This window comes from Bos indicus x Bos taurus, chromosome 1, assembly GCF_003369695.1.
Source record: "Bos indicus x Bos taurus breed Angus x Brahman F1 hybrid chromosome 1, Bos_hybrid_MaternalHap_v2.0, whole genome shotgun sequence".
Classification (NCBI taxonomy): Eukaryota; Metazoa; Chordata; class Mammalia; order Artiodactyla; family Bovidae; genus Bos; species Bos indicus x Bos taurus.
Window position 1 is genome coordinate 25,949,877 of NC_040076.1, and position 27,295 is coordinate 25,977,171.

The 27,295-nt window shown below is 35.1% G+C and overlaps 1 protein-coding gene across 11 annotated transcripts in view; it reads right to left on the reverse strand.

Moving 5' to 3' along the window:
• The window catches only part of ROBO1 (roundabout guidance receptor 1), a 1,292,504-nt gene that overhangs the window by 52,954 nt on the left and 1,212,255 nt on the right, over window positions 1–27,295 (reverse strand). For all 11 annotated transcript variants that reach the window (XM_027550537.1, XM_027550771.1, XM_027550936.1 and 8 more), the window contains 9 exons: window positions 22,295–22,500; window positions 20,717–20,798; window positions 20,380–20,548; window positions 20,130–20,296; window positions 14,019–14,140; window positions 12,928–13,159; window positions 11,852–11,973; window positions 8,333–8,504; window positions 4,062–4,259 (listed from right to left, as the gene is read on the reverse strand). In XM_027550537.1, the coding sequence (XP_027406338.1) occupies window positions 4,062–4,259; window positions 8,333–8,504; window positions 11,852–11,973; window positions 12,928–13,159; window positions 14,019–14,140; window positions 20,130–20,296; window positions 20,380–20,548; window positions 20,717–20,798; window positions 22,295–22,500 (1,470 nt within the window). The remainder of the gene's footprint in view (window positions 1–4,061; window positions 4,260–8,332; window positions 8,505–11,851; window positions 11,974–12,927; window positions 13,160–14,018; window positions 14,141–20,129; window positions 20,297–20,379; window positions 20,549–20,716; window positions 20,799–22,294; window positions 22,501–27,295) is intronic.

Here is a 27,295-nt window from a genome sequence, read left to right on the forward strand (position 1 = left end):
AAAGGGAACACATCACATTAGTATAAATCAAGCAGACAGCTGAACATAAAACAAATGTAAATAACCAAGCCAGTCGTTCTGACACTCTGATATGTGGATAAAACCAAATCTAAGGGTCTCTGCAGGTACCATTTCGAAGTGTCTGACATTCTAGGACAGGAGGGGCGTGGGGAGTGTGCTGGGTTAGCCTGCGGATGACCCCTGCTTTTAGTAATACAGACTTAGCTCATGGCTTTAGTACAAACAGGAATCCTCTACTATTAATCATTTCCAAACACTGGATAATGGGTGCTTAAACAGGTATTATCGGGGTCTTGCCTAACCTTATCTAGAAATCTGAAAGTAAATGCTTATTAAAGTGGACTAACTAATATAATAGGTGCACTGGAGCATTCATCACCTAGAGAGAGACAGTGATACAGACAGAGGGAAGGAGAGAGCGAATGCCATAAAGACAGAAAGAAAGGTAGAAAGAAGACCGAAAGAAGAAGAAAGGAAAAATACCCAAAGAAAAGGAGGGAGGGAAGAAGATAGAAAGGAAGAAAGAAAAGGGAAGGAAGGAAGAAAGCAAGCAAAGAAAGAACTGGAACAAAGAAAACCATAAAACTGAACTGTTTCGCTGACAAGAAATGCCTGATGCCTTAATATAAAGAGTGTATTGCTACATTTTTATCATCATAGAAATTTGTGAATGGACAGAATATATAGGGGGCTTTAACATTAATTCTGCTATTATAGTTTATACCTAGAAGCTTTCTAGAAGTAGGCTGAACATTTAAAAAAAATAGCACACCAAACGCTAAACAATAGAACAATAATGCTCCTCTGAAAATCTTCACTCTCTGCAGTTATAAATCTTAATCTAATCAATAATGCCTGAAATTGAACTGCAGACCTCAAAAGTGGGATTCTTGCCTCCCCCACTTGTCCTATCTTCTCCCATTCCTGGCTGTTGGATAACACCAGAGTTATTTCCATGACATTTCATAAAGGGAGGAGGCTGACTTTTTTTTTTCCCCAAGCTCTTCACATTAATTTAAAGTAAACACTGCCCTGGTAAAGAAAGCAAGAGAATCTACATTACTCCTTGAAGACTAAAATTTGCTTTTAAGAAATCCTTAATACACACAAACTAAAATACTGATTACTTATCATGGATCAAAAAGCTGCCAAAAATATATTTTCCACTTCATATTTGAATGTCTACAAGAAATTTACTTTAGGATTAGAGCACTGGGGTTGCAGACTTGAATGCCATAGCATCTTTTACAACTGTCACTTCTTACCAAACCATTTTATCTCTGAGCATACTAGGAAGAAAAAAAAGACAAAAGTCTCAATGCTGGGGATCCGGTTTATAGACTGTCTTCTTTCACTGCATAGCAGTCTCTGTCTTAAGAATTCTACTGTGTTTTCTTTCAGTCAGGTCTTTTCAGAAAATCAATGTAATTTAGCTACAATCAAAAATTCAGAGCAATAGTAACTCGTCCTCATAAAAAATATAAAAGACATACATTTGAAAGTAAAGGTACTCAAGCAAGAATGGAGTGCCTGAACATTAATTTGCAATCACAAGGACACAGGGAAAAAAATGAAAGGTCCTTGTCAGTACTCCTAGCCAATTGCTAACCTCAGTTTAAGGAATGGAAGAAGAGATGAAAAGAGGTCCATCTAAATGAAATTTTTACAGCTGGTTCACCAAAGGACAACTTAATTCTCAAAGCTTCCACTAATAAATCATCTTATCCAGTGATGCTGGTTCACTATGTGGACAAAGAGTACAAGCAGAGGGAATACCTACAGATAAATGTAGGGGGAAAATGTTTAAAATGCTCACTATTACCCAAAGTCATACTCTGGCTTGATGTTTCATAGGGCAGTAGGCTCTTTCACATGGATTTCTTTTAAATATTTCACTTCCTTTTTTATTAGGATGACCAGCATTGTTTCAGGCACAGTCAATTTAAGATTTCAGAATTCACCTTTTAAAATTGCATAGAACCAGAAATATGAAAAAGTGCCTAAAAGGCAAAGTGAGGAAAGCAGAATCAAATGCTCACCAATTACATTTGTGATTATGTTCTATGATTTCTGCTTAACACGAGCTAGTTAAAAGGACAATATTAGTGTAATAGGTTTTGCAGAAAGAGCACATAGGCATTTCCAAGCATGCTTACAGTGCATTAGTAAGAGAAAAGAAACATTTCAGAAGGGAAGAAGGTTTCATGTCACATATTTAGGATTCAAGACCAGAGAGAGCATTCCATTGTTACAACTGCACAGCTATCATACTCATGGCAATAAAAATTATAAAATTCCTAGAAACTCAAAAGATTCTACATCTATATGTTAGTCACTTTTCCTCATTCATATGGGATTTCAGAACACAACTCCCAACAGTGCCCACCTGTGCCCTGCTCCACAACACACAGACACCCACAAACCCCTTCTCTGCCTTATTTTTTGGGCAAAGGTTTTATATGGTAATGTGTGGCCCTGACACTGTTCTATGAATGTGTGATGAGCACCTAGTCTCTTCACAGTAACCCCTCAGCCCCCATTTGCCATTTCACAGGCAGGGATACTGACATTTTTGCTTTAATATTGACATAGGACACATATCTGAAAAAACATATTTAAGGATGATAATGCTAAGGCAAACGTATGTACATAAGGAGACTGCTGTGGACCCATGGGCCAGAGGCATGTTCATCAATTTCCACAGTGTGGGTGATGAATTTGTGTTGACTCTTTCTTGCCAAGACCCCTTGTGACTGAGAGCACAAATGTTTTAGACTGTTGTCTCAGACTATTTCACAAGCTCAGAGGGACAGTCAATAGGACTTTTCATTGAGAAAAGGTCTAACTAGCAATAACAAATTCTGACTTTGCCATATCAATGCTCAGAGAAATGGCATGGCCAAGCCACGTGGGAAATGTTCACTCAGGAAATACGTAGACAATTTTTTTTAAGGAGGGTGACGGTGGGAGTGGGTATTTAGTAGTCATCCTCTTTAAATCTGCTTTGCAGCAAAAGTGTTGTCTTAGACTTATAGACCCTATAACTAAGGTGGATGTATACCCTGTCATCCAAAAACCAAGACAATTTTGAGACCCAAAGGAGCACTGTCAATAATTTAGTTGGACTAAAGACATAAAGTGGGTCTGTGGGCTGAAAACTTACAATTACTCTGTTGACAGCCCAGAGTTGATGAAGATATTTGAGAAGGGGAAAAGGATTATCTGAGAGTGATAACAAACTCATCAGGAAATGAAAAATATAAACCACCAATCTGCAGACTTTGAGAATATGTGGCAAAAGTGTCTGCAAATTCCTCAGCTTATTTGGCTCATCCATATAATTGTAAATAATTTTAGCCAAATAAACTTTCTCTTCTAAATTGCAGATACATTTTTAACAAAATCATCATTGTTCGTCAACAGTATATACATAGTCAGCTCTGCAACTTTAAACATAACAATAAAAAAGTACTAAGTGTTCTCTCTCTGCAAACTGAAGCACACTATTCACTCAGGCATTCCGTATTCACTAAGAAACAATTATTTTATAAATAATCAGAAATACACTTATTTATAAACAATCTCTTTCACTTCACAAAGGGGAATGATGCTTCCTTTAAAGTTGTATGACAGTCCAAAGCTTGGATTTATAATTCCTGAGACATGGAGATTAAAAATTTTCCTCCAGGATATAAAGCAATAAAGTAATTCCCTAAGAGAACAAGGGAACGGTATCACTACCAAGTGTAGACCTACCCCGGTGAAATATATTTTATTTTATTTTTTATTTATTTATTTTTTTACCCTGGTGAAATATATTTTAAAGAAATTGAGCCTGAAACAGATAAGTTCTATTTTAGTACTGATATCCAAGTGGAGTTTATATCTAGATGTTGCAATAAAATAAAAGCAGTTTTGTAAATTTCTATATGTTAAAATAATTAATATAGGATACATATATATAAAATCAAGAATAACTTAGAGTCATATATTGAAATCAAGAGTTATGTAAAGCATGAAAAATTTAGGAAAGGTAATACCTTTTCTGATACCCGCATAAGTACTAGCCAGCCCATTTCTCTTCTTTCGGTGTCGATAGAGCCAGATGCTAAAAACCATAAGGATGATCCAACAGGCAGCCCCGATTCCTGCGATGAATGCCGGCTGCTTCACTACGTCTGAGATCTGCTGAGCAAGGCTGACTTGGTCCTCAGGTGACACGGGGTTTCCATGAGAATCTGAAAAGGCCATCTTTGGGTTCATTCGGGTTTAAAACTCAGTGAGACAATAAGCACGTGCTTATATACATAAAGTGGCCATCATCATGTTGTTAATTTTTGGACAATAATTTCTGCTTTTCATTGCAACGTGCACCATCGTCAGTTAAAAGAGTTAATGACATTTGGGGCAAGATTATATTCACTTTATTTATTTGAATTCAAAACAAACACAATAATTTTATGGAATATATTTTAAAACAAAGATAATAACCCGCAATTCCTATATTTTGCTCCAGAAAACTGCAGTTCACCGATGGGATTTTCAGTGCACAGTGAGATAAAATACAAATTACACTTCTAAAAAGTGAAATACTTTACCCCAAGAATACAAATAAGGAGTACTGAATTGTTGTTGTTTAGTTGCTAAGTTGTATCTGACTCTTTTGCGGCCCCATGGACTGTGAGTGTGTGTGTGTGTGTGTGTGTGTGTGTGGTGCATCCCCTCTCCCCCACCCTTGAATAGTGTAAGACTCCTAACTACCTCAGAAACACATTATTTGGAATTATGTTCAGAAGGGTCTATAAAAATTCAGGATCATTTAAAACCAATGAAAAACTGAGATTATGTTATCAATGAAGGAATGATGAAAACGTCTTTTTTTTAAAAAAATGGAATTTTTATTTTTATGTTTCTGGCCACACCATGTGACTGTGGGATCTTAGTTCCCCAGCCAGGGCTTAACCCCGGGCCCTCGGCAGTGACACTGCAGAGTCCTAACCACTGAACTGCCATGGAACTCTTAAAGAAAACTTTCTTTTAAAATAATAACCATGGCCAGAGACAGCTATAAGAACATTAAATATGGACAAGATTATCAAGTGTTATGAATAGTCAAAAAGGCTCCTATTTTCTCTTAGCTATTTTGATTCAAGAATTTAAGATTGATGGAATTATGGCTATTAAAATTTCCTTAGTTCACATTTATGTTTCAACCTACTAAGAGACTCATTGCTCAAACCCACCATTTTAGCACATCACACAGAGCAGACTGCAAAGTCTATAGAAGTCTGGAAGCTGTTCCTCTATCATCAAGGAATAACCTACTTTGTGGGCACTAAGTGATGCCAATGCTGAGGATGCCCAGTGGCAGAATTACTTACTATCTGTAAGAATTACTTACTATCTGTAAGAATTACTTACTATCTGTATCTGTACTCTTAATGTTCTTCCCCTACAGCATCTGGTCAAATGGGAAGGCGTTTGCCTATTTCATGAGACTTGGTGCTTTCTTACAATTGTTAAATCATTTGACTCTAAAATTGTTCTGCTAAAACCACCTGCTTTAAAGTAGAAACATTTTTTCCAGTCCAAAACTCTTTTTTTTTCCAGAAAAATAATTGGAATAACTCATTATTTATGAATAATATTTCTCAAATACAAAAAATACAGTTTTTTTTCTTATTAAAAGATATTGCTTTCTGATAAGACACTGGCAGGTAAAATAAAAAGCATTCCAAGGCTAAGGAAACAACCGTAGGAAAATAGCCTTTTCTGTATAGGGCTAAATTGCTACTGTATTGTATATGTGTGTGTTTTTTATTTGCCTTTTTCTTAAATGGAATTCCAGATTTCATTCTATGGAGGGTCAAGGCTGAAAAATCTATTTTCATAAGCAGTTGCTGTCACCTGCCTTCAAATGTTTCTTGACTGAAAGTTTCATTTCATGTTCCAGACTCTTTTATCTATGGTTATCCTAAGAGCACTTCATCCTCTGAACGTTCACCAAGCTGATCTATTCTTTTTATTTCTAATACACCCTTTGTATCTGCTAGGTTTATAGATTTCATGGCTATTTGCGCAAAGTTAAGTTGGGTGGCTTCAGATTTTATGAAGACAGCTAAGAGGGGTTCCAAGCAGGCGACCAGATGGGCTTAACAGAATAAAGTGTGGTGTGACTAATGAATTAAAATGGCCCTTCTATATCTCAGTCTTTGTCTCACTGCAGCTGAGGCTATATTAAGATATGGAAAACTGGAACATATTTATAATTTCAAGAAAACCAATTTGATCCTTAAATCCTATGATTTAAATCTTAAATAAAGTTACACATGGTCCTTTTTTTCCAATTCATTTTTGAAAACCCAGAACTAGAAGTTATATATAATTAAAAAAGTAGGCAAATGACATGACATTGTACAGGGTCATTGCCATGTAACTTTTAATTTTAGTTTTAGTAAGTTAATACTAACTTTTCACAAAACTAGGCAACTATTTAAGTAAAAATACCTATGTTTAGACTGTTTTCTCCCATACCTTAGGTAACACTGCAATAAATCAAGCAATTAAAAAAATTATTTTCTATTCTGCTTAAAAATTTGGAATAAATGAACCAGAAATAAAACCATGAAGCTACTTTTTTTTTTTTTTTGCTTAAAAGTTGTGCATATTATAATGTGTTGGAAAAAAAAGTGTTAAAGGTAAAAGATATTCTCAGAATTAAATTCTGGCCCATGTCTGCAGAAGAGGCGACAAGCTCTCCACTAAAGCTTGAATGGTTCTCTCATAGCATACAGCTGTCAGGGGGTAACTCCCTAGCCAGTGACTTGATTTTGCAGTGTTCCCATTCATCTGCTCAGAATCACAAAACTGAGCTCTGTGCAGCAGCGACATGCACAATTTCCAGACATGGTACCATTTAAACCTTGCCCCACACTGTGTGTTTGTTTTCTTCCTTTCTGCTGGCCCAAGTCAACCCTGGAAGCCACATCAGCCAGAGACTCTCCACGTCTACAATCACTGGACTTCAGGTGGACTCTGTGCTACTTTACAGAAATTCTGCAAGTGTATCTGGTACAGCAGCTAGTATTATCTTGACAGTGGAACATCAACAACAGTTTCCAAATTGAATGTAAAGTTCCTTATGTATGGCAGCAAAGTTTATTAAAAGTAGAATGTTTCTTAATTTTGTTCTGAGATAATTTCTAAGATGTCATCAATATTACCAACATGAAACAATACTAGGCACTTTTTTGTGATATAGGAAAATTCACGTATCTCATTCTTTTTCATAATTTAGCAACTGGCATAAAATACTACTAATGCTTAACTTCTGACCTGGAAGAAACAAAGTTGACTATATGCTTCTCAGTATCATGGAATTTCACTATCAACTCTTAACATCTCTTAACACCTTTTCTCTCCCCCTTCCATTCACAATTTTGTTGCTGTTTTTTTGTTGTTGTTGTTTCTTTTAGATTTGACTGGTAACCATTTGATAATTTGAATTTTATGTGTATGTCTCTATAATGAAGTATGGCAACTAAGTGTTCTGCCAGTTTTTTATTCCTCAAACCAGTTTTGAAGCATATTGTATTTTTAACTTTCTAAGTAACTAGCATATACCGTATTTTAACATCTCAGTCTATCTTTTGTTATCACATGCAATATAATTTTAAATAGACAAAAATGGTAAATATAAACTGCATATTGCTCTAAACTTCAAATACTTATAGAAATATTTATTTTTTTACCCAAACCACATTTTTCCTGTTCCCTGAGGTATTCTTTGTTGTTGTTTAGTTACTAAATCCTGTCCTACTCTTTTGCAACCCCATGGACTGTCAGGCTCCTCTGTGCAAGGGATTCTCCAGGCAAGAATACTGGAGCGGGTTGCCATTTCCTTCTCAAGGGGATCTTCCCCACCCAGGGACTGAACCTGGGTCTCCTGCATCGCAGACAGATTCTATACCATGGAGACAGCAGAAAAGTCGAGGAGATCTCACTGGTGCTCAGTTAATAGTGTTTGTTGAACAGATGGGAAAAAATTCAATAGGACAGAAAAAGGATGACACTGACCATTTACAGCCTTTTGCTCAAAATACCATTTAAGATGTTTGTTTGGATAAGTTTAAATTTAGTTGTGATATTATAGACAGATCAAACAAAGCTAACAATATCATTTTTCAAATTCTACTGCCACATTCCATAGTCTGTGCAACTTGCATTGGTTGCCTCCACGACGTACAAAAAGAGAAGGAGGACGATGCGTACAGTGCTAAGTCTTTCCAACCAGATCGCCACTGGCACTCACCTAACTGGATGAATTGTGGCTCACTCTTCACCCCCGACCCAGCCCCCGTGCTGGCTGCCACCTCTACACTATATCGGATCCCAGGAACCAGTGAGGGAATAACCACAGAAAAGGTGGAACCATCTACTGTCTTGTTTATATGGTATCGCGTTTCATTGCCCAGACACCAGACCTGGAAGAAGAGCACAACAGTTATGTAAGTTAATATAAAGATCAACATAATATTGTGGTTTTAGACCTAGACAGAGTTCAGATTTATCATGAACATAATGTAGGAAGTTTCAAAAGTCATTTTCCCCTAGATCTAGTTCTGAGAAGATGCTTCCTGTCAAACTTCATGTTAGTAGTACATTAAAAACCTCTTTGAACTTTCTTATATATTCTTAAAGAATTATATCAAGTGATTCTATAAATATTTCTACAGAGGATTATATCAGGCGATTCTACAAAGACCCTGGTTCTTATCAACACTTATCAACAGGATTTGCTTTAAAAAAACAAACAAACAAACAAAAAAAACCATCTAGGTATTATACGCCAGAAAAAGATAAAAGGAACTTGCAAAAACCTGTATACATCCAGATAAAGAACAGTAACTTACCTATCATCATCCAGTATTTGAATTTCTACTATGAACCAGGCATACTACCAGATATCACAACACAAAAATGCGTGGGAAACTGTGTCTAATACTTTATTTCAACAGTTCTCTGGGACAAAATTACCTGATGCTGTCACAACGCCATCACTTTTTATGTCAAAATCAAGAAGCAGTTGATTTAAAAAGAGAGTTTCTGAACAATCTAAACTCTCTTGGCATAAACATGGTTTTTAAAAATAAAACAAGGACATGTTTAGCACATGGAACTCTGCTCAATGTTATGTGGCAGCTTGGATGGCACGGGGGTTTGGAGGAGAATGGATACATGTGTACGTGTGACTGAGTCCCTTGGCTGTTCACCTGAGACTATCACAACATTGTTAACTGGCTACACCCCAATACAATATAAAAAGATCCTATTAAATAAACAGATGGAGCCGGGACCTATTACACAAGCCTTTTCCTGAAATATGTGTTCCAGACCACCAAGACCTAAAAAATAAATAAAACTGAACATAAAGAGTAAGGATCATCCTAAGATTTATTCCGTCTACGGTATGTTGAACTATTATCCATGAAAGAAAAATAGCACTCTGATCTTGTATTTATGGTAATATTAATTAGTTTTTGATAAAATACAAGATCCTAATAACAATTCATATTTGATTTGAAAGGAAAATATTCTAATAAGAAAATTATTGTATCTCTCATTAACTTTGATGATATTTGTGGTAGGAAATTAGTTTTAGGAAATTAAGATTTCCGAGCTACACTATAGTCCTTAATTTAAATTTCTCTAAAGGATTACTGAATTATTAGAGTGCTCTTTTGCCATGTTGTAGATCTTGGATATGATGCATGAAAGTATCTGGACTCAATTTCTATAAGAAAATGATCCATGCAGTAGTAAAACATGCTCTGTATTCTTTATGATGTCCTCCAGCAAGACGCGGGATTATTTTCAAGTAGCCTATTGTTTAAACTGTAATAGGAAATGGGATTTAAAATGAATCTGAGAATGTCAGTGTCCTCTTTCACATGGGCAAAAATCTTTTTTGCTTTGAAAGTTAATATTATTTTAATATAGTTTCAATGCATAATACCAACAAATGGTCAGACTCTATACCAGGGTCTGATCAGTTGGAAATAAAGAGTCCTTTGTGATTTTTTTCCCTCAATTACATTACACAGCTGAACCAAAGCCACAAACTGATTTTGTACCAGTCAATCAGGTTGTGAAAGGCATTTTATTATTTTAAATTGACCATGAAGTTAAGTGAAATCCACCCTTTCTCATTTCTTTAGGAGAGAAATGAGTTTTGACTCTTAGGGGAAAATGCCTACATTAACACAATTTTGCTTGAGAGCTGAGATATCGCCTTATTCTATATGCTTGAAAGTCTCTGTAACAGTTTGTTTATCCAGACTGAACCATAGCATCCCAGTATTGAAATAATCTTGAAACTCATGAGAAAGTTCAAAGTGTAGAGATTCTTACCTATTACTGACTCAATTACAGTAGAAGATCTAATTTCAAACACCCTAAAATACACACAGTGCATTTATAACAGTATTTTAAATACCTAAAAAAATGTCACCCCTTTAAATTATACACAAATTCATAAAGAGGTTTTTAGTTTGTTTTTAAAAGTTATTTTAAAATAAAATGTTATACCTAAAATTAAGCTCAGTATATTTGGTCATCGTACAAATTATTTTGGTACTCAGAAGTATATTTATGGTCTTTATTTGGGCCTTACCCAAAATGCGTATCAACATCACCTGGAAAGATCTACCAAAGTATATAAACAGGGGCCTCATTACAGATGCTGAATCAGAATCTTTCAGAATGGTGGACATGCACCTATGTTTGGAAAATGATTCCATAAGTAATTCTGATGTTAGCATGCCAATTACCTGTAGAAGGTAAACGAGTATTTACTTTCTTACCATCAATTTCATATCAATAGAAACAGGTAAGTTTTCACATTTATGAGACAATTCAGTAAATATAATTTAACTGGTAACTAGAAAAATACTGAGGTATCATGGACATATGAGGCACTGTCTATAGAAATATACGTCTTGCAGTTCAAAAGTCTTCTAGTATGTGATCTGTTTACATACATATTGAAAAAATACAAGAGAAATTTACTCTCTTGTGTGATTTCCATAATTCAATCTATCATTTACTCATTTACCATAGCTCATTAAGACTGTGCTATAATGCTTATTCATTAATAGGATAAATCTCATGTCCTTAATTTTATTCTACCCTGCTATGCTTAATATATTTGCTTGAAATTAATCTAGGTAAACCTTTCTAAATTCAATGATTAGAGATGATTTACTTCACAGGTAAAAGTAATTATTTAGAATCACTGAATTAAATTACTTTCAATATATCGTTATGTTTAAAAAATTTCATTCAAACATATATAGAAATTTAAAATTGAATTTCCTTTGAGACATAAAATTTTGTTTAGAGATGCTGAAAGATTAAAACAAATTTATTAAAAAATTTTCAGGCACACTAAAATAATTTTTCCAACTTAACTCCAATGTTACAAAATTCCAAATGTGTTGAAAGAAAGAAAGAAACCATATCTGATACAATTCCATGGGGCAGACTAGTTCTGCAAATGCATTTAAGCTGGATTTGGTGGGAAAAAAAGAAATTTTGATTAGCCTTTACATGTGTTGTTTGTGTGAGCACCTATATATACTGTGAACAGGTAAATACTCTCTTTTAAATTGTTTTTTTTTCCAAATGGCTTAAGAAAAAAGTATTTCACAATTATTGACTAAACAGACAAGAATTTAAAAAATAATTTATGTTGCTGTGCACACCAGCAGATGGCGCCAGATATCCATGAACAATACAGCCAAGCTTGCTTTTTGACTCTAGATGCATTTACCTTATATTCTTGGACCATTCCATTTTGAGTATCTTCAGGAGGTGGCTGCCAACTAACGAGAATTGCAGTTCCATTTCCATCATTCTTTGATACAGTCACACTTTGAGGTGGGGCACTGGGTGCTATTAAATTGTTTCAAAGAGCAGGTTTATAAATAAGCATATTAGAAAACATTGAAAGCAGGCATTTAAACCATTAAACAAAACATAGAAAGTTTATGTCTATATATATATATATATATATATATATATATATGTTTTAAAGATGTGTCTCATCCAAGTCTGATTACTCCCAAACTATTTAATCCTCAATACTGCTAACCTATTGTTACTGTGAATTTTCTATAACCAAAGTTATATAGATTATCTCCACAAAACATTCCAGGAGAATTCCTCTCTTTCCTATCCAAGTGTCATGTTCTCCCTAAAATGTTCAAAAGTATAAAGGCTAACCATCCATGACATTAACTGTATTATAATTTACTGTAATCAAAGGAACAATTTAGGAACAATTCTTGTTATTTTTAAAGATTATACCTGTGACATGTAACTTGTAACCTTTATGTAAATACTAATTATAATTTCCAGTTACACGGTGGCTAAACATACTGGTTTGTGTAGAGCTGAGAGGTTTCTAGGGACATGAGCCATAAAATGTTAATCCCAGAAGGTCCTGGGACAACTAAGACATTACTCACTTGCTTTACAAAGCATCACTCAAAATAACATTTGATAAATGAATGAAAAAATTAATGGAAAGGCAAGCAAATTGAGGATAATTACATCTTTAAATGTGAATTTTAGTTCTGAATAACTAGATATATCCAAGATATGTCACTAAGTAATACAATGTTCACATTTGCACATTTTTATATAGGCCGCTATTAAAGCAAGTCAAGTATTACAGACTTTAGTTTTTAGTAGTTCTAATTAAATAACGTCTATTAACAAAATATAATGCTCACTACCAAGACAGTTAATAATGTCACTATTACCATTAAAAGTTTTCAATTAAGTTAATAAAAGCCTAATGAAAGTATTGCAATGCACAGTTATCACACATTTCATTATACTTGCCTTCTTCTAGGGTTTTGGCAAATTTAATTTCACTATCTGCTCCTTGAAATTCATTAAAAAAAGGACGAGCCTTAATTTCATAGTTGACTCCTTTCTTGAGATCAGGGATAACCACACTGTTTTTGGTTGGGGTCCTCACTTCAAAAACTAACCACTCGGATTCACCATGGTTGGCTCCAGACGGGCGGTAAAGAACTTTGTATCCTTGAATATACTGAGACTGTTGGTCCACCTATTACAATGACAAATAAAATGCAATCTCTCATGCCTTCCATTGACTTTTTAGAAAATCATGAACATTAATGTGACAAGAGGCAAAACAATTCTATCTGGCTTCATCTCACAGTTTTCTAGTCTATATGAAGTAGAATATGAGAAACAAATCACTATCTTTTGTAATCTGTCCACTTTTCCAGCTTAATGTATAATATTAGCTATGAATTTCTATGTTTCATGCAGAAATGTGGCCACCATGGCAGTTCTCTGGTGGACATCTAGAGATAAGTCAGAGTGTCAAGGGGATAAGGAAATGACATGTGTTTTCCATTTTCTAATTTTAAAAGACTACTTAATGCTATTTAGAAACAGTTCTCAGTTAAAAATTTTCATATGTTAATAATTCTATAAGTTATATACACTCTTTTGAGGAGTATTAGGAATATATAGCTTGTTCCCTTTGAGACAGGTAAAGTTCATTGTGTGTGTGCTTAGTCACTCAGTCATGTCTGACTCTTTTCTACCCCACAGACCATAGCCCACCAGGCTCTTCTGTCCATGGGATTCTCCAGGCAAGAATACTGGAGTGGGTTGCCATGCCCTCCTCCTGGGGATCTTCCCAACCCAATTCATTACTGCATAATATAAAATACATGCAAGATGACATTTTTCTCTGTTTAAAACCATTTCATAGCTACCACCACAAACAAATGTTTACATTATAAAATTATCATTGGTGGGGAAGTAAGGAACAGATATATACAATTTAACTATCTATTATATATATATATGCACATTTTTCATATAATGATCTCCAAAAAGTCATCTGCTTATCAAAACTGAAATCAAATATTACAACAGCAACAATGACTCACTGTCCAGTGCACTTCGATTGAAGAGGAGGAAAGGATGGTGGGGTTGTGGAGATGCAGTACAACATTTCCCAGTTCTCGCTGGACCTGCTTGTGATCCACCCCCTGACTGGTTGGGGGAACATCTGCAACAATCCCAGAAGACTGTGTCAAAGCCTAGACAATGTTTCTGACTTGAATAAAAGCATGGGGAAACAATCCTTTCATTCATAGAAAATCTCAGAAAAGAAGAATCATTCCAACTGTGAAGAATAATTCCAATCTGTGCTACAGAATAAAATAGGAACAACTTAACCTTTTTACTAGAATCAGGAGGACAGGACATACAGAGAGAGATAACAAGCAGAGGGCATATAGAAAGCGAAACAGAGCAGGTGGCAAAAATAACAACGGCAAACATCAGTGTTTGAGGGCTCCTCCTATCATGTACTGATCTCTTTCTTGCCTAGGATGAATGGCTTAGTGCATTCCCCTCTAAGTTTATTACATAACCTTCTGTAGTGATCCTAACCATGCAAGAAAGTAGATATCCAGGATCTGTGACCAGTAGATGAGTAACGAAAAGAATGGAAACACCTAAGTGAAAAGCAAGCACAAAAAGAAATTAGACACCCCTCATCTTATAAGATAAACCTGGATATCTTTCCAAGTAAGATAGTTAGTGGTTATAAAAGGGGGTATGGAAACCACCAACAGGATAGAATAGAATAAATCTGATGAGAAAAGAGTACTTAACATCTATTTAATTGATGGTTGCTTTACTTTAATTATCGTATCCCTGTCAAAAAGGTTCAATAAAGAGCTTTAAATCTCAAAAATATCAACATTTTTAGAAAGGAGACCAAGAATATAGTGATAATTAAAACTGCTACTAGTATTCATTTATGTTGGATTTTTTTTTCCCAACAAAGAAGTATTTTTGCTAAACTTACTAAAAAGTCTGTACTTGATAAAAGTTGCCTGTTTCTATAGAGATTTTCTAAATACAGATGCTTTGCTTTGTTTACAGTATTATGAACAAGAGAAGAAAATTAATACTTTTACATCCAGAATTGTCCTTCTCAAATACCGTATTTTGGCACATATATTCTAGACTACTTTCCATCTCATAAGCAACAGAAACAAGAATATTAGTTTTATGAATAATTAAATAAAGAACTGAGTTTGGATAGAAAACAAAAACATGGATATTAAAAGTGAGATCAGTTATCTGGGAAAATAATTTTAAAAAGAATGGATATGTGCATTTGTATAACTGATTCACCTGCTACACACTTGAAACTAACACAACACCATAAATCAACTGTACTTCAATAAAAATTTTTACAAATGAGGTTGGTAAGTATCTTTGATAGAGTTCAGGGAAGGCAGGCAAATGAAGGAGACGACAGATCAAGAGTACTATTCAAGAGTACTGGTATGGGGAGGGAGGAGGGAGGAGGGTTCAGGATGGGGAACACATGTATACCTATGGTGGATTCATTTTGATATTTGGCAAAACTAATACAATTATGTAAAGTTTAAAAATTAAATAAAATTTAAAAAAAGAGTACTATTCAAGACTCTTTGATGTAAAACCTTGATTATATATATATATATATATATATATATATATATATATATACTGAGCCTCTGACATAAATTTATAAATAAGCAAAATGAGAAAAACTGAGTTTTGGCTTCTCATCCTTTATCATACATTAAGAATAGCTTTGGCTCATATTGGTCCTCAGGCCACAGACTAAAGATAGAAAACACTTGATTTTAAGTTTTTTATCTCAGGAATATTTCCTTCCCCACTAGTCTCCATTGCTCGTAGAACTTAATTACCATCTATCTCTAGGGTAAGAGTGGCATTCACGGACAGAATTGGCAACTCCCCAACTCAGCAGCTTGACAGCCATGTAGCACTGGGAAGATTTTGTAATCTTACTATTTTTCAGTTACCTCATCTGTCAAATGGCAGTATCAGTGGCAGTCACTTGGGAGTGTTTTTGTGAGAACTGAATTTCTTAGGGCATAGAAAGTCCTTTTGTTGGAGGTAGGGATTGGGTCCATGTTTATGAACCTACAATACCCAGCACAATGACATACATATAGAATGTGTTTAATTAACATTAGTTGAGTTAAAGTGAATTACTGTATGTAACACATACATATATTATACACATTAGCTTCTAAATATGCTCTCTCATATGTAAGATTCCATCCTCAGGGAAATCGTCTGCCTTCTAGCAAGTATCTTCAAACATGTCAGGAATCATTTTTAAAGGTAACTACTATTATTTGCATGGCAATCACTAATTTATCTGGTTGAGGTAACCTTTGCTAGTTAATCCTCTCATGAAAGTTTCTAGATTCTCTTGCCTACTGTCACCATCTTGGAAATAGAACATTATTTCAGAAAATTCCTCACAAGAAAGAAAAATGGAAAGTAATGTTTAATACTTTAATGTGTAATATTGAGACATTTATTACTTGGTCTCTTTATTGTTCTTGCTTTCCTTCTCCTCCTGAAAGAAGTGTATTATCATGAAAAAGATCTTCCCAACATTCAGAATCAAACTTGGAGGAAATCTTAGATACTATTTTACCCCTGCCATCTCCCCAGTATTGGAGTTTCCTATATACGATCTTTGAGGATGGGATTATTCAGGTCCATATCATTATTTACAATAATATGTCTCTTATTACCTAGAGCACATGCATATTCTGTACATTCTGTGTCTGTGTACATATTCTTTAAAAGATAGGGTTCAAGAATGCTGTGTGGACAGAATGTGGATAAAGAATCGTATTAACAGTAGCAACAGCCACTTGCATTTGTCTCCAATCCCCCCCACCCCATCTGCTAGCTGCTCATATCATCTCCTTTGCATTATCAAATCTTATATTTGAGAGAGCACATTTTGATTACCCTGGGACAGGGTTACTGTGACATAGGTCTACCTGACTCCTGAACAGGAAACTATGCCCTATATCTGTGCAACTTTAACTTATGACCCAGTTTACTCATAGGAATCTCCACTTGGGGAAGACTTTCTTGAAGCCATGCTGCAGAAGCAGTTAAAGAAGTTATGCTGGGGTTTCCTTGGTGGTCCAGTGGTTAAGAATCTGTGCTCCCAATGTGGTGGCCGGGTTCGAACCCTGGTCAGGGACCTAGATCTGATATGACACAACTGAGAGTCTGAATGCCACCACCAAAGATCCCATGTGGCATGCCTAAGACCTAATACAGCCAAATCAATCAGTCCATCAATACTAAAAAGAAAAATTATGAAAACAAATAGCTTGCCTGCTTCCTGTGAATCAATTTCCAACAAGTCTTTCCTGAATTCCCTCCACCTCGGCTCTTCCCCTAACTGCTTATGCATTCTGTTTCTGTCAATTGGATTTTCCCAGGTTCTTCCCCAGGCTCCTGCTATGGTCTGACTCAGCTCAGTTTCACTGTGTCTCAAAAGCTGTCTAAAACTAGACAGTGAAATTTGCCTCAATGTTAACTCCCATTCACTGGTCTTTTTTAGGTGCCTGAAGTTAGAATAAGCATATCTTGCTCACACAAAAGTCTCTTAAAATATTAAGGAAAAAAAAAAATCAGACCTAGTCTAACTTTATTATTTTGGGGGATAATTTTTTGTGCCAAGTTCTGGATTTTTTTTTCCAGTGATATGAATTTTAGCTTTCAATGCAGCCTCCCAAACCATCCTCATCTTCTTCTTAAATATCTTAAAATTCTACCTGAAAATGTAGTGCTCAAAAAAGAACACATTACTCTAATTCATGATCTGACCAGTTCAGATTTTGCTCTGCATATAATTCTGCTAAGACTACATTTGTTTTTCTGACAACTACTCACTCAGGTGGCTCTGGGAGGTGTTCTAATTGACTTCAAACACTGAAGTCAGCTCCCCCACCGATCCTGCCCCCAACACACCCAATGCACACACTCCTTTTAAGCCCAGTATCCTCAGCCTATCCTTCTACAGCTAAATTTTAAAACCTAAGTTCAAAACCTAAGTTCAACCTACCAGTCTTTTAAATTTGCTCCATTAATTTTAATCTTGTTAGTGCTGGCCCATCATTCCAGTCTGTCGAGTTACTTAATTCTGGTTCTCTCACTCGGCATGTGAGCTGTGTTTCTCAAATTTTATGAACTTCCCTTATTTTTAGTCCAGTGAAAGAAACACAAATCCAATGACAAATGACAAAGTCTTATGGTATAACACAGAAAAGAAGTCTGAGTCCTGCATATTCATAAAATTGGCTAATTTAATCCTTGTCCAATCCTGTGGAGTAGGGATTTTTAGCCCCATTATATAGTTAAGGGAATCAATGCTCAGGACTCAATAGCTTGCTAATAGATTGAGGAGCTGAGATAACAAATTTTTTGATTTCAAAACGGTATGCCTGTTTTACTGTTTCTAGTTTTCCAGCTGACATGGGTTTATTTCATTTAGGTTATTCTGCTTGCTATCATGTATAAAGGTTAAGTAGATTAAAATTTTTAAAAACAAGTTAACAGATAAAGCATTAACTACTCCTCATTTACAGTTGAGGATGTATTTTACAAAATCATTCATATGTGTATATGACAGATCACAGTTAATCAGAAACTTTCACTAAGGTCTACTGGGTAGAGACCACTGGACTGGGGACCAAAGTTTCAGTTCACTTTACAGCTGTCCTACTTTCTGCATTCTTTACAAATGCGTATATAACACTGAAAACCTCAAACTGCCTTAAGGCAGGCTCCGAGACTACTAAAGCTACTGGTGAAGTGACTCATAATAGCAAATATATGCATTTGGGTGTGTTGATTTCACACAGCAAAAAACAGACGTGGGCATGTTCCACAGCTCCGTTTGCTTTCTCTGGGAATTCTGAAACAAAAGGTCCTCCTCAAAAGGTTGTTTATACACTTTCTAGAGAAGACGAAATGCCCAACATGGCAGCTAGACTCTCTCTCAAAACTGGAAAAAGTAATTTAAATCTTTCAGTACTTCTGTGTACAATTTGTTTCTATCACTGTAACTAAGTTTCAACTTTTGCTTTGGAAACACACAAAGATAGAGACATTATGATTCCTCTGTACGTTCACAAAAGAATCTTATATTTCTAATTTCTACCATCTAGAGGTAACCTTTCTTTACTAATCTTATATGAATAAAGTATATTTTAACTGTGATGACAATATATTAAAATAAAAGGTACAGGTTGATTCAAATTCACCTTTTTTTTCAATATATAAGTTTTACCACTGCTCAAACATTAAAATAACAGGAGGAACAAGAGGGTGAATAGGAGGTAATAATCTGTTGAAAGCTAAAAATAATTCTTATTCATGAAAGACAATAAAAAGCAGTATATCCAGAACATGGTTCAAGTGAAAAAATTTCCAAATTCAAATGTGTTTAGAAGCAGCTTCAAACATGTTCTTTTTTCCTTGTATCTGTTTCTTTAACCCAGCTTTGATGAACACATACATGATTTCCATTTGAAAGTTTAATACATTATGGTTCACATAATTGACAATGAAAGATAGATCAAAGAATATATAGACCTAGATTATTCTTTTCCATGCTTTGGAAAGACTGGACAGAGGGGTTAAGAACAATTATCTCTTACATTTGTGTGATTTCCAGAGAGTATTACTTGATTATGTTCGTAATGTTCAAGAATCATCCCAAAGGTCATGAATATTAGTCTCATAAACAAAATTTACTTAATTTTAAATACAAGTAAAGATTTTGTGATTTGTGATTAAGATTAAATCACAAAAAAAGATGTGTCATTAAGATTTTACATCCACATGTAGCCATATTTAAAAGTCAAGAAACTGAATATATTATAAAAATATTCTCCTAATATTTTTGCTCATTGAATTTTCGACTTTATAAAATGAGAAACATTTCTTTGTTATTTGTCAAGTCATGGAGTGCTTAGTCAAGAAAATAAGAAAGTTTGCAGACACCATGATTTAAAAATTAATTGAGCAACTAAAACATATATATTTTAAATATATAATCTTAGCATGTAATACAAATGATTTTACTTGTATAATTGTAACATCTAAAGATAAGTAGGTGTCCCAAGGCTGAGTAAATCAATACTCACCTTGTGTTTTCACTGGGTCTGATATCTGGCTTGGATCACTAATTCCATATGCATTGGCTGCCCTCACAAGGAAAAGGTAAATTGCATTAGGTTTGAGTCCTTTAATGGCAAATGTTTCTGTTTTCACATTCTCCGCTACAGTCTGCCAGCTGCTACCAGATGCATGGCTATGGATAGATACATAAGTTAGAACATGCATATTTAATGGTAAATCAAAAAAGAGAACTAGGAAACACCATCTTCACTCTACCTGAAGGCTTCTATAATATAAGACGTCGGAGTTGCACCTGAATTCAAATTTGGTTGCCATGACAACGTTACTGTATTTCGGCTGACATCTGTAACTTCAGGTTTTGAGGGGGCACTAGGGATTAAATTTGGGTCGGTGGGTCTTGGAGGCTGAACTGGAACTCCAAATTCTAACAAAGAAGAAAGAAACGAAAGATGCTTACGCAGAGAAGCACATAAATGTAGATAAAATATCCATCCCCTACTTAGACTTCCAAGACATCCACTTCATCTTTTTACCAGTAAGGAAACAACTACATTTCAAGCTTCACTTTTAGGTAAAATAGTATCAAATTTACCTTGGACTTCAATGTAAGCACTCCACGTTGCTTCACCACTGGGGGTTGATGCAATGCACGTGTATCGACCAGTATCACCCAGCTGAGAAGACAGACGGAAAATAAATATTTGGAATACTCAAGAGCTCACTGGGCTGGAAAAACGATTAGTTTTGTATATGGCCCATGAATATGGAGAGCTGCCTTAAAATGCACTAACCAGAAGCTTCCTCTTAATTTAACATGTTTTCATTGAATGTGACTTAAAATGCTGCATGAAGACAAAAGACAAATTGTTATTCTAATTGTATGATAAAGATATAGTATTTAAGTGCATTAACATCATCAATTTCTGTGTCAGGCACAGTACACGAGGTATATACCTTAAATTCAAAGGGTTAATCTTTAATACTAGTTTATATTTCATATTTACTAAGTCACATGGTAAGGCTAATAAAGTATATCCAATGACTCTTCTTGCTGTTTCATATTTTACTTGAGTTACATCCACATGGATAAAGGAGATAAACAGATATTTAAAGAAAATGGATAGACACAAAATGATTTCTTCTTAAAGCATTCCCTCTTTTTCCTCATTTTATTTTTCTAACCTGTAACTTCAGGCAGTTTAGCAAGTATAAAGTTAAACCCCAGCTAGAATGATGCTCTCTCCTCCTTCAGAAGTCTGACTGCCAGAAAACAAACACAGGTCACATGTTCAATGGTAAAATCCTCAGTAACATAATGAACCCATATACCTCTGCTTAAGGCAATAACTCTATCATCAAATAATATTGGATAATGCAAGAATGCTGTCATTTTGTTCTGGCAAATGTAATAACAAAGTTACAATCATTGTCACAAAAAAGTACAACATATTAACTTTCATGGCACATGAAATGAACTGCTATGCTGATCCAAAACTCCAAAGAAGCCGCTCACAATAGGCAATAAAGCAATTGAAATTTATGTTTATTGCTGTCAAAGCTACTCTTTCATATGCCTCATGAGCTTGTCTCGTCTTGACCTAAAATGAAAAAGAAAAACCGAAACAAAACAATATAGTCCTGAAAAGAACAGGTATGGGATGTGACGTCCTGGGAAGGTAAATCCCTAAATTGTTCCCACAAACCTGTGAGATTTCATCATTTCACAATCTGATTTGAAATGTACATTGAATGTATACAGTGCTTTATCATTTTTGTTTGCATGTAGAGTATTCTGTAATTATGAAATGCTGAACCAAATATTCACAATAGAACTCTTGAAGTTTACAGCACATAATATAGTACTGGAAAATAACTTTGAAAAATGGAAGGAATGCATTTTATCACTGCTTGGAAGGTATTTTTTTCTCCCACAAATTCTCATCCTTTTCTCCTCCATGTAAAACCTTACACTACTTGCCATGGGGTAAATTATGAGTCATATCACCAGAAATATACAGAGAAGTGTCTGAAAGAATAAAGCATCAAATTAAACATATATTAATACTGCTATTAGCATTTCATTATTTCTAAAAATTGAGGCTTCAACACTGGTTTGCTGGAGGCAAAACAAAGTGGAACAAAATGGGAAACCCAGGGTGTCATAAGTTACCTTAGCATATCGGATCTGTAGTACTCCGGTCTCCAGCTGTTTGATTCGAGAATCTTGGGTTGAAACAAGGACTCCATCCTTTCTCCACAGAATTGTGGGCACTGGACTGCCTGTGGCCACACAGCTGAGCACTAAAGTACCATCCACTGCTACAGTCTGATTCACAGGACCTTGTCGAATGACTGGGGGAGGTCGGTCTGCAATCACTGCCAGCAAAAACAACAGGAAATAGATTTCTGCAACTGGAAGCAATTTTCTAATCATCAGAGCAACAGCAGTTGCTCTAGGCTTTGAAACACACTAATTAAACAAGTAATTAAAGTAGGAGACATGCATTATTCAGAATGCATTTCTATGATGTACTGATTCAGAATATTAAAATGAGATACAATGTACTCCTTTCAAGTGACCAACCACTGAGTAGGCTTGCTGCAATTGTCCAGGGACCTTTTTAATTTAAGAGTTCAGAGACTACATAAGGGTTGTGGATGGTGAAGATGTATGGTGGTGAGAAGTGGAGTACTGTGCTTTTTAAATTTTAAAATATGTAAAACACAAAATGACTACAAAAAACTATTTACCCTAAGGAAATGTATGAGACAGATTTTCATAAATGAACCAAAGCCAATTTGACAATTGTTCTGTGTCCAACAGATAGAATGATGGTATCACACCAGCATGTCTGATAATTTTATATCCGAAAACATGCTTTGGACTTTGATAACTGACAAATAAATATGATTGAGCTCTTTTGATATTGGATTTTTTTCTATTAAAATAGTACATGCTTAAGCATATCTCAATCCTAATAAATTCAGGGAAACTGGAAAACTGTCCAAAAATACTGTTGGTAGGTGGTAGCTCAGGTGATAAAGAATCTGCCTACAATGAGGAAGACCCAGGTTTGATCCCTGGGTCAGGAAGATCCCCTGGAGAAGGAAATGACAATGCATTCCAGTATCCTTGCCTAGGAAGTCTCATGGACAGAGGAACCTGGTGGGCCACATTCCTTGGGGTCTCAAGACTCGGACAAGATTAGCGACTAAACTATGACAAATCCAAAAATATAACTCAAGCTGATACCCTAACTCAGGAAATAACACACTTCCATATCAGAATTATAGGAATGGGAAGATGCTTCACTAATTTTATTAACAGTTTTAATGTCCTATGGAAGGAAACAATGGAAGGCAATTTTTATAAAATACAAATGAAATTATTCTTATTATATGAAAAAAATCTAAAAACTTTATCTGAGACAATAAAATCATAATTTTGGGAAAAATCCACAACAACTATAGTGGAATGAGAATAAATCCTGCATTAGAGAGATTGTCTATCCCTTGACCTTGGGAATTTAGGTGAAATTTCATAGATAGTTTTGTAAATGATTAAACAAACAAAAAAAAGTTCATTTTTCATTATTAAACTTTAAAATTCTGAACATTAGTTTAAAAGTTTTATGTCATGAGTATTCAAAAGACAACTCTAAGAAATTGCCTGCTTAAAGAAAACTGGTTGCCAGAGTAACTAAATTTTGGATGCAACATTTTCAAGCCTGGATGTGTCATGTTCAAAGTTTTATGCACCAAAGATTCTGCACAAGCTGGAGTCACACTTCAATTTGTTCCTCATTTATCATGCAATAATTATTAGTGTTGGGCATTCAATCTAAGAGAAACAAGAAAGCAAGAGACTGAAATCAGCAACTGTGCATTTTTACTTCACCCTTCCAATTCTCTTCCATCTTTGGTTGCTAGTGTGAAATTTGTTAATACCGTAGGGGTGTATTAGAAGGCTGGAGGTTGAAACTTGGCAGGAATGTTTCAGATACTCCACGGGTGAAAAAATATAAGCCAATAATTCCTTTGCTTAGAGTTGTTTAATCTTTTCTACATTATCTGTTAAGTTTGGCTAAAATAAAATTAAATGCCCCTCCTGATATGTATGAAAAAATAGTGATAGTGTTTTATTGCACTGAGGTTTTTATAAGACTCTACCACCTGCGTTCCCTTGATTCTAATAATGAATGAATATTTATTTCTAGATATTAATTAAATTAGTAACAGAGTGTTTCTTTATAACTGATTATAATTAAGCCCAGTAGTACAGTGGTTTACTTTCATAGTCTTGTTATATTTAGAAATAATTCAGTATCTGGGGATTTATTCAACTTTCTGCATCTTCACAGTTCTTTGATATTTGCCTCATATTTAGCATCCTTTGCACTTCCTTATCCTGTCCCACCCCGGAATAATGATGTTGTTTCCCAGTTACTGATTTCTTCCTAGTTTACCTTGGGTGGTTAACAAAAATAAGCAAGAAAAGAGGAGCAGGCTTGATTATCAGCCTATACCATCTGTCATGTGTCTTTAGGCAAGTTCTTTATATTATCTAAGTCTCTGGTTTTTATCTGTAACATGAAGATAATAATACTTGTTCTAACCAGCTCCAGGGATTGCTATGAAGATTTAAGGGGAATAATAAATATTCCATGTGCTTTGCTAATTGCAAAAAGCTAGACATTTATATGAATTGTGAAATCACCACTTACCCTTTTCTATAAAATAGTAATATGCAAATCAGAGGCAAAAAAGTTCATTAAAGCAATTTTACATTTTTAGGTAAGGCAATGGAATATGTTGGTGTCACAGATTAAAATAAAACACTGATAAAACATCTAAAGTTACACAAACTAAAGTGCATAGCACATTTACAAATCAACCCTAAATTTAGGATTTATGAGAAAAACTTCAAATAAAGAGTCTAATAGCTCACATTTGGATTATTAGAATGAATTATCAGGTAGTAGAGCAGGATGTGTAAGAAACAGAAATATGATTTAAAGAAAGTAAGTGCATGGACTTTGGAATCAGAAGGATGCAACACTGTAAAATGAAAATGTTCCATATCTGTGCTCTTTAATATACAAACCAAGGGCTTCCAGTGGCTACAGAGCACCTGAGTGTGGCTGGTGTGATTGAGGAACTGGATGTGTAACTTTAAGTAATTTTAATTGTTATTTAAATAGCCTCATGTGGCAGGTGGCTACTGTACTGGATGGTGCAAACTTTTGTTTTAAATCTCAGTTCTGCTAGCTAGTATCTGAAGGCTCTGGGTATATCTTTTTTTAAATTAATCTATCTTTATTGGAGTATAGTTGCTTTCCAATATTATGTTAGTTTCTACTGTACAGCAAAATGAATCATTCATACATATACATATACCCCTTCTCCTCTGGACTTCTTTCCCATTCGGGTCACTACAGAGCATTAAGTAGAGTTCCCTGTGCTATATAGTAGGTTCTCATTAGTTACCTATTTTATACATAGAATCAATAGTGTATATATATCAATCCCAATCTCCCAATTGCTCCTAGCCCCACTTCCCCCTTGGTATCTGAGTAAAACAAATATCGCATATTAATGCCTATATGTAGAATCTACAAAAATGGAGTAGATGGTCTTACCTGCAAGGCAGAAATAGAGACAGAGACATAGAAATCTGGGGATATCTTTTTACCATTCTCTGCTTCAGTTTCCTTATCTATAAAGTGCAGTGTCAGGTTTGAAATGACTGATCTGTTTAAAGTTACTAGCATAGAGCCTGGCACAAAGGAGACATTAAGTAACTATAACTGCTTATTTTAATTATCAGTATAGTGGTGATGGTGCTGGTAGTGGTGCTGGTTCCAACAGTGTAACAGGTGATATCTCCCTGTTAGAACACAGGTTATGTAAGTTCACCTAGTTTTCCACATGTTCAGTGAAAGATTTAAAGACCCTAAATATAAAGATATAACATCAGAGGTAATATTTTTGTCACCTCAAAAAATAATCATAAAGTCTATGTTAATACATATAAATATAGTCATAAGACAACTTTAAGTGAGAAACAGTATAGAATAACATACGTGCACTGACTAGTTTGAGTATGCAAAATTACATCTATACACCAACAAACGGAGCATCCCAGGTGATGCTAGTGGTAAAGAACATGCCTGTCAATGCAGGAGACGAGACATAAGAGACTCGGGTTCAATCCCTGGGTCAGGAAGATCCCCTGGAGGAGGAAATGGCAACCCACTCCAGTATTCTCGCCTGGAGAATCCGCAGAGACTTAGCAGCCTGATGGGCTGCAATCCATAGGGTAGCAAAGAGTCAGACATGACTGAGGTGACTTAGCATGCAGACCAACAAATGTTAAGAGTCATATATCACAATTGCCATCACTTTGCAAAACATATCTCAAATTCCTGTAGGCTGTAAACGAATATCTCTTTTCAGCAATTAGGAAGCTGAAACACTGGAAACTCAAGTGACTCATTGAAATCAAAAAGTTAGCAATTGGCAAATAGCTACTAATTGGAAAATTAACCCTCTTTCCACTGTATATCAATAACTTTTGAGAGATTCATGCAAGTGATTTTAGATTTTATATATCATTCAGTCACCACTAACTACTTTTTCTTACTTTTCAGTAATAAAGAGAAGAAGCATTTTCAATTAAATAGGTGACATAAATTTCTATGTTCCTGAGTCAAATGTGACTAGGTGTAGGCCTCTGGTGCAGAGAAACAGCACTTCAAAGACAATTAAGCTCTACCATATTCTCTGCTTCATGCTTTGTTCTGCCTTTGCCTTTTTTCTGTTTGCAAACAATAAAGAGAAAAAGATGAGAAACTAAAGTCAAATAGTATCCAGAAAATACTCTGCCTTATATCTCTCTTCTTGATTTGGTAATATGTAAATAAGGCTATGGTTTTTCCAGTGCTCATGTATGGATGTGAGAGTTGGACTGTGAAGAAACTGAGTGCTGAAGAATTGATGCTTTTGAACTGTGGTGTTGGTGAAGACTCTTGAGAATCTCTTGGACTGCAAGGAGATCCAACCAGTCGGTTCTAAAGATCAGTCCTGGGTATTCTTTGGAAGGACTGATGCTGAAGCTGAAACTCCAATATTTTGGCCACCTCATGTGAAGAGCTGACTCAGTGGAAAAGAC